The 15,376-nt window shown below is 36.2% G+C and overlaps 1 protein-coding gene across 7 annotated transcripts in view; it reads left to right on the top strand.

The window, feature by feature from the left end:
• Positions 1 to 15,376, top strand: part of ISPD (isoprenoid synthase domain containing) — a 112,216-nt gene that overhangs the window by 6,022 nt on the left and 90,818 nt on the right. For all 7 annotated transcript variants that reach the window (XM_040695713.2, XM_004939331.5, XM_046929476.1 and 4 more), the window contains exon 2: positions 1,354 to 1,633. In XM_040695713.2, the coding sequence (XP_040551647.2) occupies positions 1,354 to 1,633 (280 nt within the window). The remainder of the gene's footprint in view (positions 1 to 1,353; positions 1,634 to 15,376) is intronic.

The following is a 15,376-nucleotide window of genomic DNA, read 5'->3' as shown; positions in this document are numbered from 1 at the left end:
CTTTTTATCATAGGTGACTTTGCTTTTGGAGTAAGGGTTGTTCCTAGGAATTGCCTTCTCAGGCTTTATTGCAGAAAACAATGGAAAGAGCATTTGTATTCCTAAAGAACAATACATTTTTCACTTTTGTTAAATACAGCAAGCATTTAGTGCTTTAGTGCCTCTTCTGTCTGCAAAATAATCTCAATAGCTTTACTAGTTTTGCTAGTTTTGTAAGAATATACCATAACTGTTTCTCTTCCTTCAGAGCTGAATGTGTAGGCTCTCCATAAGTGTTGTAAATAGTAAATTGTTGTTGAAATCATTGTTCACCTGATGAATTTCTTATCAGTGATGAAAAAAAAACAAACAAAAAAACCCAGAAACTTACACTGCTGTCTGTGGAGAAATGGAAATAATTTGAAATCTTTTTTTTGATACCTAGTATGTAGTATATAAAAGAGTCAAATAGCTGCATTTGAATGGTGATATTTGCATTATTTTAATGTACAATATTATGCATGTGACTTTACTTTGTATTCTTAGGTACTCTGACACAAGTGTGATTTCAGCCTAACAGCAGTTACGATTGGTTTTAATACTGTGGATTCTTCACTTCCCACATCCATTTTAAAGCTAGGCTGATGCTGTCATTAGAAGCTTGATTTAAAAACATGCTTTTGTATTATGGTAGTGGTATCTAACATAACTGTTTTTGAATTTTGGTAGCTTTGTAGAGTAGAAACCTTTACACATACATGTATTCTCAAACTATCAGTATGTTTTGTGTCAATACTCAAGTGTTATAATTTTGATTATTTGCAATCTAGATAGATTGCAAATTCTTGATCATTCCTGTCTTTATAGTGACCTTTGTTTCAGAGTTTTTCCTGAACCTCTTGCTTCCTTCCTTTTATTCCATTGTACATAGTGTATTCAACATTAGAACTCAGAGTATTCCAAATCCCAGGATGTACCAACTGATCTGAGACTGTATTTTAGAGGGAACTAAAGTGACAGACTGTAGGTGATAGATTTAGAAGTAAAACTTGAAGCTAGGAGTGAGGCTTGAATAAGAGCTTTTTTGAAGTCTTTGAAAAGAGTTGTCTTAAGTTTTTATTTCTGAAAACTTCTTGTTGAAAGGAAGTCCCTCTCCAGAATTCCACTTTGGTTGGCATCCATGTAACAGTAGAGATCCTCTCATGTAGCTCTATTCTCTCTTTAGGGGTAGCATGCTAATACATGAATAAATATGTACTTGAGAATATTGAGAGATTATTTAGCCAGCTTCAGTTTCTTTCAATATCAATTTCTTTATCTCGTGGAAGCGTGTTTAGTCATTAATTCTCTCTGTTTTTATTCTGTTTCTTCTAGGGTGAGCTGGATATCTGATATTATTGTGGTGGTCTCTCCTGAAAATATTGAAACAATGAAGTCTATCATTGAAAAATATGGCCACAAAAAAGTTACAGTAGCAGAAGGTGGAATAACTCGTCACCGATCAATTTTCAATGGACTGAAATTATTTTCAGAGAATGAATTTTCCAACCATCTGCTCCAGAAACCAGAAGTAGTGATTATCCATGATGCTGTGAGACCATTTGTTGAAGAAGATATTCTTCTAAAAGTGGTGATGGCTGCTAAAGAGCATGGGGTATGTACTATAGAGCAAAGCAACTCTGCGAGGCTCTTATGTAATATACAGCATAAACTCATGATAGTAAAATAAGGATTTCTCTTGGAACTGCATTAGTGTGTTATGTTGATTCTTAGATTCAGAATCCTTGTTACGCAGAGGAATAAGATGGGGAGGAGGGGGTGACATTTTTTTAATGCCTCAAAGATTACCTGTCGTGGAAAAATAATTATTGTCATAGAGACTATCAGTAGGATACCGAATTAAGCAGCAATTTATAGAAGTTGTTATGCAGGTAGAATGGTAAATTTGTTTAAGGCACTACCAGTAAGAGGACCTAGTGAATTAACTGACTGATGAGAACAGATAGGTATAACTCATGACTTAGCCATAGCATTATTTGTACAATTTGTTATCAGCCGGCTGCAGGATTGAGTCCAGAGAGTGGTGGTCAATGGTTCAGTGTCTGAATGGAGATCCTTGATGAGTGGTGTTCCCCAAGGGTTGATACGGAGGCTGATACTCTTGAATATCTTCATCAGTGATATTGTCAGCGGGGTTGAGTGCACCCTCAGCAAGTTTGCTGATGACGCCAAGCTGTGGGGTGCAGTTAACACACCAGAGGGGTGGGATGCTACCTGGAGGGACCTAGAGAGTCTTGAGCAGTTGGCCTAGGTAAAACTCATGATGTTCAACAACAAGATCTTGCACCTGGGTCATACCCAGAGAGTGAATGGTCAATTGATCAATGTTTGAGTAGAGATCAGTGATGAGGGATCTGTACTGGGACCAGTGCTCTTAAATATCTCTATCAATGACACTGATAGTAGAATTGAGTGCCCCCTCAGGAAGCTTGTGTGTAACACCAAGCTGTGTGGTGCAGATGATGTGCCTGAAGGACAGGATGCCATCCAGAAAGACCTAGAAGGGTGTAGCAGAATGCTAAGTCACAGCCTGAACTGTGATTGAGCACCTGGTAGGAAGGCAGGGCCAACCCAGGAGAGCTCAGGTGCATGCAGTGTACTTGAGTGACTGGAAGGGATGGAGCCAGGATCCACTTCTTCCCAGACATCACTTAAGAGTTGGTAGTGGAGGCAAGGGTATCTTGCTGGAGAACCCTGCATGCCTAAGGCTTCCTGAAGGTAAGCAGCCTCTTTCATTTATTTCTGTGGCCACAGCTGTTGAATTAGATCAAACTCTCACTTGCTGCAGCCTAGGACCTTGCTACTCTGTTGTCATTGCTGCGCTTTCCTTCATGTTACAAAAGGCTCGAGCAGAGAACCTCGTGAAGTTCAACAAAGCCTAGGTCTTACACCTGGGTTGTGGCAACACCTACTGTCAATACTAGCTGGGGGACAAAAGGGTATGGCACAGCTCTGCTGAGAAGGACTTAGAGGTACTGGTGGGTGGTAAACTGAATGTGAGCCAAAAATGTGTCCTTGCAGCAAAGAAAGCTGATCTTATTCTGAGATGCATCCAAAGAAGTGTGGCCAGCAGATCGAGGGAGGTGATCCTGTCCCTCTACTCTGCACTAGTGAGACCTCACCTAGAATATTGTGTCCAAATGTAGAGCCCTCAGTATAGGGGAGACATAGACCTGCTGGAGTGCATCCAGAGGAGGGTCACAAAAATGATCCAAGGGATGGAACACCTCTGCTACAAAAACAGACTGAGAGAGCTGGGGCTGTTCAGCCTGGAGAAGAGAAGGCTTCAGGGAGATCTGATCGTTACCTTTCAGTATCTAAAGGGGGGTCTGTGAGAAAGAAGGGGCAGACTCTCTCTGTTGTGGTAGGACAAAGGGAAATGGCTTCAAACTAAAACAGGAGATTTAGATTGTATGTAAGGAAGAAGTTTTTTACAGTAAGGGTGGTAAAGCACTGGAACAGATTGCCTGCAGGTGGTGGAAAGCCCATCTGTGGAGATGTTTGAGGTCAGGCTCAACAGGGCACTGGGCGACCTAATCTAGCTGTAGGTGTCCCTGTGTGTTGCAGAGGAGTTGGACTAGATGACCTTTAAATATCCCTTAGAATTGAAATCATTTAAAATAAATAAAGTAAAAGCATTTGAGTATTAGGAAGGTATGGAAATCTACCTCTGCTAGTCTCTTTCAGGAAATGAGGTAAAAGATAAGTTGACAGACAATTTGCAACATTGGAAGTAAAGTTTTTTTTGAAAGCTCGCAGTGTAAAAGGGGAATGTACCACTTGTTCAAATATTTATTAAGAGAAGTAAATTATGTGAGGTCTCACAGAACATTGTTAGAAATCTAAATATATTTTGTTTGCAGTTGGTTTTTACTTTTGTAAGTTGGCTTCATTAGAAATGTAAATAAAATAGAAACTCTACTTTATAGTTTTCAGTGATGTAGAGTGTAAGTTTCCAGTCATTAAAATTTTAATTCTGGTAGAATCTCAACAAGGTTTCTGACCTTTCTCATTTAGCACAAAATAGCTTTCCAGAATTATCTGCCAAAGACTGTATGATACATAGATCCCCCTTGTAAATCTGTTTTAAATGAGATTCTTGAGTAGTAGAAGAATGGGCTTAATTTTAATGATAATGGGTTGAAATGAGAATAACTTTTCTGTGTGTGTGTGTGTGTGTTTAGGTGTCTGTATGCAGGTATGGTACATGGTATCCCATTAAGCATTGTGTTTTTTAAGTTTCTAGTGGGAACTATAAAAATATACTTGTTTGGTTTTTCTTGAACTTGTAATTTTAATGTAATATTTTTTCCTGTTTTTAATTTGGGTATAAGACATTTTTAGTAAAACAGTAGGGAATCAAGGTAATCTCAACTGACATCCTCAAGGTATATTTTAGTACATCCGAACTTCTGACTAATAAATATTTCTTCACCTAGGTTGCTGAGGTATCACTTATCTTATAAAAGTGTTCTTATGCATTTTTCTTAATCTTCTTTTCCATTGTACAGTGTTAGAAATGTGTGTAGTATTTATTGGCTCTGCCATGATTTCCTGTGCTGACTTAGAGCCACTGAATTCAGTGAAGCTAGGCATTCAGAGGACTGGATTCCGTAATCTGTTAGCTGCTGATGTTACCCAGTAGAGAAATTGAACTGGGGAGTATGAGGAGAACTTCAACTTATGTAAAATAAATAAATAAAATTACAAAAACAAAAGCCAGAGCTTCCCATCAGAAAAGTGAGGTGATTATGTTTGCTTGACAAGTATAGGATTTTGGAGAGTTACATGACTGGAAGGCTAAGATTCTTTCTCCAAACTTCCATGCGTAGTTCTGAATTTCAAAAAGATTCTGATGAAGGGAAGTTCGCATCTTCAGTTATTTCTATAATCAAATTCTTTGCATGTCTAGAAGAGGATAAATTCCTCAGTCTTTCAGTACAAAAAAGTAATTGCTTCCTTTTGCTTTATGTAGGAAGGTACAAAACCTGGCAGAAGCATCATATTAAATCTCTAATGTAATAGGGATAATGCTGTACTGTTGTTCATCTGCATGCCATATAGATAACATAATTATGAAAAGCTTTAATGTTCATGAAAATGGCAATTGATCAAGTAAATTATTACACTTTTAGCTGCCAATTGTCAGACAAATAAATTGCTTTATTACACTTACTAATCAGTTTGTTATTTGCCTGTAGGAATTCAAATGTACAACCTCTCCAGAACTAATAAATTATGCCTTAAATAGCCCAAACAACTCCTTGACTATTTGAAAATACTACTTTGTAACCAATTAAATTCCATTTATGTTTTTGGGTAATTTTGTAATTAAAATTAAATGTTTCTAGAAAAAAATTCTTTATTGCTAGTAAAAGTTGAGAAAAGTGGAAGCTTCCGAAGGCATCAGTCCAAAGCCTCTAGCAATATCTCATTGCCAGCATTGCATTTTAAACAACATAACTAAAAAAAAAGTGCTTACAAGAAAAAAAAAACAGGAAGGCAGGGACTAACAGGAACGTGTCAGTCATGCTATTGAGAGTTTTTTAATAAATGACTTAGTCAAAGACTGTATTTAACAAACTGTGTTTGAAAGTGTAGAGGAGTGACTTATTGGACTTATTGTGACTTATTGGAGTGAAAGGACTGAATCAAAATAACATTCTTAATAGGTGAATTCTGGAAACTATTAAACGTCATTATTCTCAGGTTTGCCAAGGATCTGAACAAAGCATAAATGTCAATACAAATGTACAGTGCCCCTCAGTCTCGTGGGCTCTCATTCAAAATCAGGTAATGCAAGTTCTCTGTCTAGACAATGCCACTTATGTGCTCAGTGCCTTCTTGCCTATGAGTTTACTCACAGTGAGTGCTGTGGTTATCAGTCTTGATGTACTGGAAAACTGGAGTAGAAAATACACATGCTTGTCTTTCACCCAGTTAGACAACAAAATAGAATTTGCATTAGCAGAGTATGGTGAGAGGCAAACCAAAAAACACAGCTTTTTCTCCACCAAAAATAAAGGAGCACATGAATTAGTAGTGAGGCTGATCTAGTCTAGTATACTTACGTCCGCAGCACGCTGTTGTAGTAGTTCAACTCTGTTCTTCCTTTGTTCTCTTAAATAAAATCATCTTTTTTTTTCTTTTTATCTACTCAGTTTTCATTCCATATGAAATATTTTACACATTATTTTGTAATCGAAGACTAGTTTTATCCACCTCTAAAGGCTGCATCAGTATTTGATGTTGTGCGTTTGAATCATATTTACATGCTAGGACATCTGAAATCATTATCTATCTGTGTTTATCTGTTTTCTTTTTACTTTGGAATCTCTTTCTGACCTGTCAGGCACTTGTGCAAAAGGAGAATCAAGAACTGATGACATCATATTAACATTTTGATGTGATTTATATTCCATTGGTGGAGTGAGTTCTGTAGTTTAGGAACCTCTGACTTATGCCAGTGTGAAAGTGTGTATTAATGAATATTAGATGTGTTATATAAAAATTTTAGAAGAGAACAACTTTTGAAGAGCTTGGCTGCTATGAAGACTGAAAAATGTTCAGTAGCCCTGAAACTTTTCTGAATGTACAAAAAAATCAAGGCATAGTCTGCTGGCACTTGAAAAGTTAGTAGGTTTGACAGATTCAATTGCCTTTATTTCCTTCAAGTCAGTGAGCTTTGAAAACCCCTTAGTGCAGGGCATTGTGACTTCTTTCATGTTTGAGAATCATGAATTAGCTGTCTATGTATACGTAGTACAATAAAGGACTTGTATCCTGTCTTGTCTACAGACAGCCTTGTATCTTATTCCTCATACAATTCTCCCATCTCAGATAATCCAAAATATTGCTTAATTTTCAAGATATTTTTATGCTATATATTATTGTTTTCAATACACATTTTTATTTTCCTGTTTGATTTAGTTAGTGATTGAGAGCAGCTTTCTGAGTTTGTTTCCCTCCTTGGAGATATTCAGAAGCCATCTGGATATACTCCCAGGCTGTAGGAGCCCTGCTTGAGCAAAGGAGTTGGACCAGATGACCACCAGAGGTCCCTTCCAATCTCTAGCATTCTGTGAGTCTGTGATTTCACAGGATATAGTTATACATTCTGAATTCCAGAAACTAGCACTGGAATCTGATCCCCCTTCACAGGTAGAAAAAAGGAACAAGCATATTCTTTAACTGATATAATCAATATGATGAAAATATGTGCATTCTTAGCAGTTGAAGAATTAGGATTTGATTATAGAATAATTGGCTATTTCCAGATGTAAGACTCTTAAGTATGAACTTGCTACTGAATCTGTGTGCATGAATCCTCGTTTATTGTACAAAAATAATAAAAGATTTTGAGATACAACTGCAGAATATAAAGGAAACCCTTCAGAGTGTACATATCTAATTATTAAAAAAAAAAAATAGATTTGGAAAGCTGTCTGTTCTTCAGGAACAAACAGAAAATGAGAATGAAATATTTCTCACCATTTAAAGGGATGAGTACTAGTAGTCAGAAGTGTTCCTGAGAGAAAGTGGCAGATTTTTAGTTTAGGGTTTACACATACTGAACACATAATGCTGGAGCTATTGAAGGTCTTTGAGGAGGAAGAACTCCACAACCTCTTTGGGCAACCTGTATCAATGCACCTGCACAGTACAGTTGTGCTTCCTAATGTTCAGAGAGAGCTTCCTGCATTCCTGTATGTGTCTGTTGCCTCTTGTCCTGGCACTGGCACCAGTGAAGAAAGCCTGGCTCTGTCTTCTGTACGTCCTCCATTCACGTATTTTTATAAATTGATGAGATCATCCTTGAGCCTTCCCTTCCTTAGGTAGTCCCAGCTATCTCAGCTTTTTTATATAGGAAAGATGCTTCAGTACCTTAGTAATCTCTGTGACCCTTCTCTAGACCCTCTCCAGTATGCCCATTTCTCTCTTGCACTAGGGAGCTCAGAATAATGCAACACTCCAGGTGTGGACTCATCAGTCCTTAGTACAGGGGAAGGATCACCTCTTGACCTGCTGGCTTAATACATCCTAACATACTGTTAGTCTTCTTTGCTGCCCAGCACATTCCTGACTTGCATTCAACTTAGAGACCAACTTGGTCCTCTTCTGCAGAGCTGCTTGCCAACTGGGTGGCCCCAGCATGCCCTGCTTTGTGGGTTTGTTCTTTCTGAGGGGCAGGGCTTTTCACTTGAAGTTGAGTGTGCCCTCAGCAAAGGTGCAGGTGATATAAATTTAACTTTGTTAAAAGGCAGGATGCTTGAATTCCAGTCTCCTACAACAGAGTGATACAATGATGTGGAGCCACAAGCTAACTGGTAGTTTTTATGAAATCACAGTAGCCTCGCTAGTTTAATGTTTTCATCCTTGGCTTGAAATGATACAGTGTTTATGCTTAAGCTATTTGGATTTTTTTTTTCCTCTAGCTGTTAGTGTGGTTTTGCTGTGTATGGAAAATAGTTCTACAGTGTATTCTTCTTTTTACAAGTCTGTAGTAAGGGATCACTATCAGAAACATACTAATGTTTCCATTGCTTTTGGCATTGTTGTCCCCATAGAAAGTTAGAACCTTCTCAGTACAGCCTTTGTTTTTTCTGTTGAATGGAGACTAATGTATTGTTAGCAAATTACTTCAAGTCTTTGTCCTAGCAGACTGTAGTGTTTGGCAGTGGGAAAGCTCTGGTAAGCAGGGAAACAGCTGTCATTTCACAGTTGCAATTTCAATGGCTTAGATGAGTCATTGCATTCATTAGGAAAAGCACAACCCAACCAACTGAAATACATGAATCATAGTCAGGAACATAAATTGCAACCTCCCTTTCTTTGTTACACTTCTGCATTGTACTAACAAAGCCAGAATAATTGTGCCTAATACAAGTAATAATTAATCTTCTTTAAAAATGTGATTTAATCCCACAATTTTTAGCTTCTGGAAGACTACAGTAATTTTTACCTTGCTTTCTTTTAGGCAGGATTAAGTTATCCTGGAAATAAGTTTCAAGCATAACTTCCTCTACTGAAATGGTTACTGAGATCATGTTCATATTGCATCTATAATGCGTACCTCCTTTACATTTAGAAATACTGTCTATGTGCCACTGTAATTATCTGAGACTAATGAAAAACTGACAGAGGAATGGATCTCAATTGTCTATAGAGTCTGAGAAGGGGAATCTCAACTGGTCAGGTATTCATGAGGAGTTGAATTAAGGCCTCCTCTGAATTTCTCTTCCTTAGCAGAGTGTATGCCAAGAGCTTAGCACAAGGACAGGCTTGGATGTTTGGTTGGTGAGCTGGTGTTTGTGAACGGAGTATGGGTATTTTGTGACTGCTGAAAAGAACGAAGATTGGAGCATATGGTAGAATAACTGTTCATTATAATTTGCTGTAGGTGAACGGTTTGCTTTTTATAGTAGCCTTTATAGTTCTGTTCAATTGACTTCAATGTTAACAAAAAAAGTCTGCTAGTGGTGAATTACAGAAACAACATAGAACCTTTTCATGGCCCCCTTCAACTAACATGCAAAATGAGTTTCTGTAAAATTGAACAGAGCAGAAGGTGGGATGTACACTACATTTTTCTTTTTCTTTAGCAGGGTTACACTTAATCTCTGTATAGTGAGATTGTGAAAGATATATATAAGAGCAAATGGAAGAGGAGAAAGTGAAAAAGTAATAATCATTGTTCTGTATTCTTGCCTATCATTTGTGATCAGTTGAATTGATTGTTTTATCTTACTCCCTGAGGAGACGAGTCTCATTATAGATGGAATAATCTGACATATAGAGGTTTGTAAAGTGAAATCTTGTAGTTGGAGGTTGCCATTCAGATACAAGATGAAAATTACGGCTTCTTAATCTATTAGTGTAATTTTCAGTAAGGAAAAAAGGTCAACTCGTTCACTTCCACAACTATTTCATTTAAGATTAAGAAATTCATATAAGATTAAAAATGTAATAGAACAATAGTAAATAGAAAACTGATCATATCCTTTCATATAGAATCTTTTAGTATGTGTTGAATGGAAGAAATAATTTCATTAAGTATAGGTCCATCCATAGGCCCATTTTAAATGGAAGATGTCTTCATAAAGCTGTCTAGGTTATTTAAGATCATTTCATTTTACTATAAATGTGTAAATATTAATTCATTTTTTCACTAAAACAATGTAGGACATCTGTCTTTCTATATTTTAAAGATTTATCTATTTATGTATTTCACATACATATTATTCATATGTTTGTATATACAAATTGCACTCACCTGAGTGCTGAAAATGAAGAATCTGAGTATATATTGAGGCAGAATTATTTAAATCTATAGTTGCCATATCATAGAATCATTAAGGTTGGAAAAGAGCACTGAGATCATCTAGTCCAAGCATCCTGATTCACAAAAGGAAATACCAGATTTAGTGTAAAACTAGACAAATAGTTATATGGCGTCAGTCTTAAAGCAGGTAATTAAATAATGATGCTACTGTTTGAGGGGTTTCTGTTGATTTAATAATAAAATAAGTGTTCTAAATCACTTTTGCTTTTATCTTTCATTCTGCATAAGCTAGATTAGTGGGTAGGAAATGTCAGGCATTTATTTTATGATGGTTCTGGGAATCATCTAGGAAGAATTCTGATTGAAGCTTCTGTTTTATCAGCATATCAATTTATCAGTGTTTTGGGGTCTGTCTTGCCTAAATGATCTGTAGTTGTCCTCTTCATATCATAAAAATAAGCACTTTAAAAGAGATCATTCTGGCCACTTATATGTGCCAGAATCTGAAAGAGATTCTCAGCCATATTTCTCCTGATAAGGATTAGGCATGCACAGCTCTCCAGATTTTTTTTTTGTTTTTCACCAGATTTTTTTGTTTTTCACCAAATACTGAGTTTTTATCCAGAAGTGTCCCCAGCTGCATTTTTGGCCAAGTTCAATATCTGGATGGTTGATGCTAGGGCAATATCTGCCCTGCGTATTAAGTTTCTAAAAGTCAAGATGATCTGTTTCATTTGCTGTAATATTTTCCTGGACTAGTTCTGTGGTTATCCTTCTGTTTCCAAGAAATTATGTAATTTCAGTAGGATATTCCCCTCGTTCTGTCTTTTTCAAGGGAATCTCTTTGATTTTTCTTTCAGAAATCTTACTATTCCCACAGAATAATGTTTGGAATTTAGCATGTTGTTGATTAGATAAAAGCAATATTTACTGGCATTTGTAAAGGTAAGTGCTTCAAATATGAAAGAATGGAAATTAACGTGCAGTCTTAATTTCTGAGGAACAGGTTTCAACTACCAGCAATCTTCATTTTTTTATAGCTAATTGTGGCTCTGACATGTCCTGATGTACATGTACTATCCCCAGTTGCTCAGATAATACGTACTGATAAAGGTGACCTCATTAGAAGAAATGTTTTCTTTTTTCTTAAGGAGTGTCATAAATATACATTACTTTTGTTTAAGGAATCCTGTCTCTTTGAAGTCAATTCAATGTACAATAATAGTGTCAGCTCATTAACATTGGTTCAAAGTATATATTAAATTACCGATTAAACATCCCGTCTTTTGCAGCTAGGAATAAACACAATTATAACTTCTTCCTTCCTGGTGTTGGTTTAAGATTAACGTGTCTGAATTTAGTGAGTTCTGCTGTTATTCTTAGCCAGCTGGGTAAACAGACTTTAAGGAAATTAAGTGAAGATTAGCATACAAGCCCTTTTCATAGTGTTTAACACACATGTTCAAATTAGCTTTCTTTTTGTCTGGCTGATGATGAAGTTTAGTACCTGTGTTACACCAGACTTGTTCAACATTTCAACCAGTGATGTCCTTAGGCAATTAAAATCTGTCAGTACAAACATATTGAGGCAACTGGAATTCGTCTGTTTGGTGATACTGTCTGCACTGAAGGAACTTCAGTGTACCTCTCCTTAAGGAGAATCAAAGAGATGGTATGCTCATGGTAACTTCAATTCTAATTTTTTTTTTTCAATAAAATTCTAAATAAAGTAATTAAGATTTACTCTTGCTCTTTAATAACCCAGCGAGCCTCGGTCTCTAATGAGTGTGCAACCTAAATTATGAAGTGTTCTAGTTTATAGAATTTTTGTCCCAACTGTAGAACTGCTACACAAATTATGTTCATGCTACATGATAAAGTCTGAGTGTGAGTGTATATGTATGTAGTGTGATAGACCCTGAATTTGAATTTGTGTTTCCTAATGATAATGAGAGTACTTCTGTGGTACTTTTTGTGGCCTCCTATTCTTTACTCAGTTATCTTGGATGTACTATAGTCTTGTCTTCATGCCACATCTAGCACTTAAGAAGAAGAATGTGCAGCTGAGGTACCGTTTTATGGGGATCTTTTGAATGTGATGTTAAGAGAAGGAGTGTGTTTGTTTGTTTGTTTGTTTTTTAATTGAATTCATGCAGCCAGACTACTGCCTTGTCTTGTTGTGCAGCAAGTAGGTGGGTTCTGGGTGCAGAATGAGGCTAAGAACTCTGGGTACTGGGTGCAGACTTGTTTGGAAGTTTGGCTGGTTTGGGCTTGAACATGTTTTACAGAACTTGAACAAGTTTTCAGAAACTGTATAGGTATACCTAAACTGTGTTTTGCAGCTGTTCTTCCATATAGTATATGGTAGCTATTTTCTATGGTAGTATTTTCCATATAGTAGTGGTAGCTTATTGTTTGTGTCATTACTTTGTCCAGTCTTTGTCATCCAAATACAATTTCTGTGCCAGGTAGGATAAGTGGAGAAGATATGAAGAAATATTCCACCTTCCATCTCTGCTGTGGACTCAGAAGGTTTCTTATAGATTACAACTTCTGGTAATAGAGAAGATGAGGTGTAACCCTAGACAACAGCTGGATATAAATTGTAGAAAAGGAAAAGAAAAAAATAATATGGTGTTTTATTTTTGTGAACTACTTTGAATAGGCATTTGAAAAAACTTCAGATAGTTCTATGACTTTGTTTTATTAGATATCCCCCATTTCAGTTTTACAATATAAAAAATGTGAAAAATGTCCACTTAAATATGTGAAATATTTTAATCTTATAACTGAGTTTTTGTTTTGTTTTTCTTTAAGATTTTGTTTGATAAATGTGAAATGCTATTTTTTTTTTTTTAGTAAAGACAATTCTGCTCATTTAAGTGGCAATTACTGAGGATAGCTGAGGCATGTTCATTACGATAGGTACAGTTAGCTTGACTGCAGATGTCTGAATATAAGTGCATGTTTCTACCTGTTTCATGCATCACAGACACTGTGTTTGCTTCTGATTTTTTTTTTTCATACTGTAGATGGCTGTGAATGCCCTTCATGGCAAGTAATTAGATTTGCGTATGAGAATATGAACTCTGTAGAAACATGTGGAAATGGTTTGATGGAAGAAAGTGAGAGGAAATTAATCATAGTTGTTCTGAGCTTCTTTTGCTGGTTCATAGCCAGACCTAATTTAGACTGGAATTTGTAAGGAGATGGTCATGTTTGGTAACACATAAATAATCTTTCACTTAATAAGGAACACTCTAGGATGTATTTTCAAACTATTAGATGCCTAGCTTGCATAAGTTTGCATAGATTGTTATTTGTTGTTGTTATCATGTAGTTGAACAGTGTTTTAATCCTAACCTTGTCTTTGTGGAAGAGTAAGATAGAATTGTGTTTACCAAATTCACCTCTACAAAATTGACTTTAATGAAGTTCCAGAATGCATGAATTTGTCTTACTGAGTGTGACTAAGCCTGCAATCTCCAGCATGTAGTTTCAAAGAAATTAGCTACCTTGGAATGATGAAAACAAATCTTGAAGTCCAGTGTATATACACAAGACTAATTTATTTTTAATAAGACAGTGCGATTAAGTCCTTTGATTTAATCTTTCTTCAGTGCCATTTTGTTTGCCATGACAACAGCTTTGATTAAAGAATTAGAATTAAGAAATACAGACATAGAGAAACCATGTGAAAACATCAGAATAGGATACTCTTGAAGATGGCACTTGTAAGCTTTGTAGATATATGATATCAGGTATAATTGTAAGCAATTTTAAAACACTAAATCTAATGCTATCTAGGATGTACATTTCCTTTATACTACTAGACAGCTGGGGAAGTGGAAAGCATAGACAAAAATGAGCTTCTATGGAGAGAGAAGCTATGAATGGAGAAGTCATGGTAGTGTAATTCAAAAGTAGAAGGGATTCATACTGGAGGATTGGGAGGGTCTGATCATTTTAGACTCACTTCTGAAGGTTTAAAGCTATGATTCCTTCTCACTTAAAGTTTAGGGTTGTGAATTGGCCATGTAAGTGAACTCTACGAATCTGCATTAACATTTGGGGTCAACTGGGGGCAGGGATGTGCAAAGGCATAGCACTCTTCTGAGTATGTCAGCCTGCAGAACCTGTGGTCTGATTTTGTTACCCCACTGCTGTAAAATAAAATTAATTGCAGTTGTCGTAATTTTTTTTTTGTAAGATTTTTTTTTTTTCCCTGCTTCCTAGTTCACATAATTAACATAATGAGTTTTGCAATTATTTTGTCTTGTTCTATTTTGTCTCTTGTTACAAAAAAGGAAAGAACAGTGGTGCAAGTGTATTGCTTTCCATACTGTTTTGGAGCTTCTGACTCTTATAACTTGTTCTTGGCAAGTCATATTCTGGATGTGGAGTGTTGCTCTTGGTTGAATGCAGTAAATCAGGAATATTTGTAATTTGGATAATTTCTTGCATGTCAAATAAGCTTCACCTGCCCCATCCCTGACAGGCCTTTTTGAAATTTTAGTGGGTTCTGATTTATTTTTTTTAAATAACATGAAAATTGTCAGTTTTTATGATCATTCAAGAAGAAGTTGTGTTGTGCTAGCCAAGTTGTGATTATATATGTAGGCTTCTATGGTCTGAACATTCATAGTTTATTTTGTAATAAAAGCTATCGTGAGTTCTAGTTGGATTTTACCATCCTTTAATTGTCTGATCCCTAATCTATGGGTAAATAGTCACTGGCTGCATCCATCTAAATGATCTCTGTTGAGAATAAAAGCATGATAAGTGAGAAGAGTGATACAGTGCTGCTGTAAAGTGGAAAGATGGATGACTATGCCTTGAATCTACTGAAAGTACTTAAGGTACTGTGCTACTGATTGATGTGCTGCCCTTCATTCTATACCTTTTTTAAAATCATCATGAATTCTTTAAATCTTGACTGTATTTTATGCTGTATGTACTTAAGCAAAAAGCTGGATATAAAATGGAGAACTTGTTCATAAATGTTTTTCATTTGTGCTGCTTAAAATAAGTTATGAGACACCTCTTGTTTCTAAA

This window comes from Gallus gallus, chromosome 2, assembly GCF_016699485.2.
Source record: "Gallus gallus isolate bGalGal1 chromosome 2, bGalGal1.mat.broiler.GRCg7b, whole genome shotgun sequence".
Lineage (NCBI taxonomy): Eukaryota > Metazoa > Chordata > Aves > Galliformes > Phasianidae > Gallus > Gallus gallus.
This window is presented reverse-complemented; position numbering and strand designations above follow the sequence as displayed.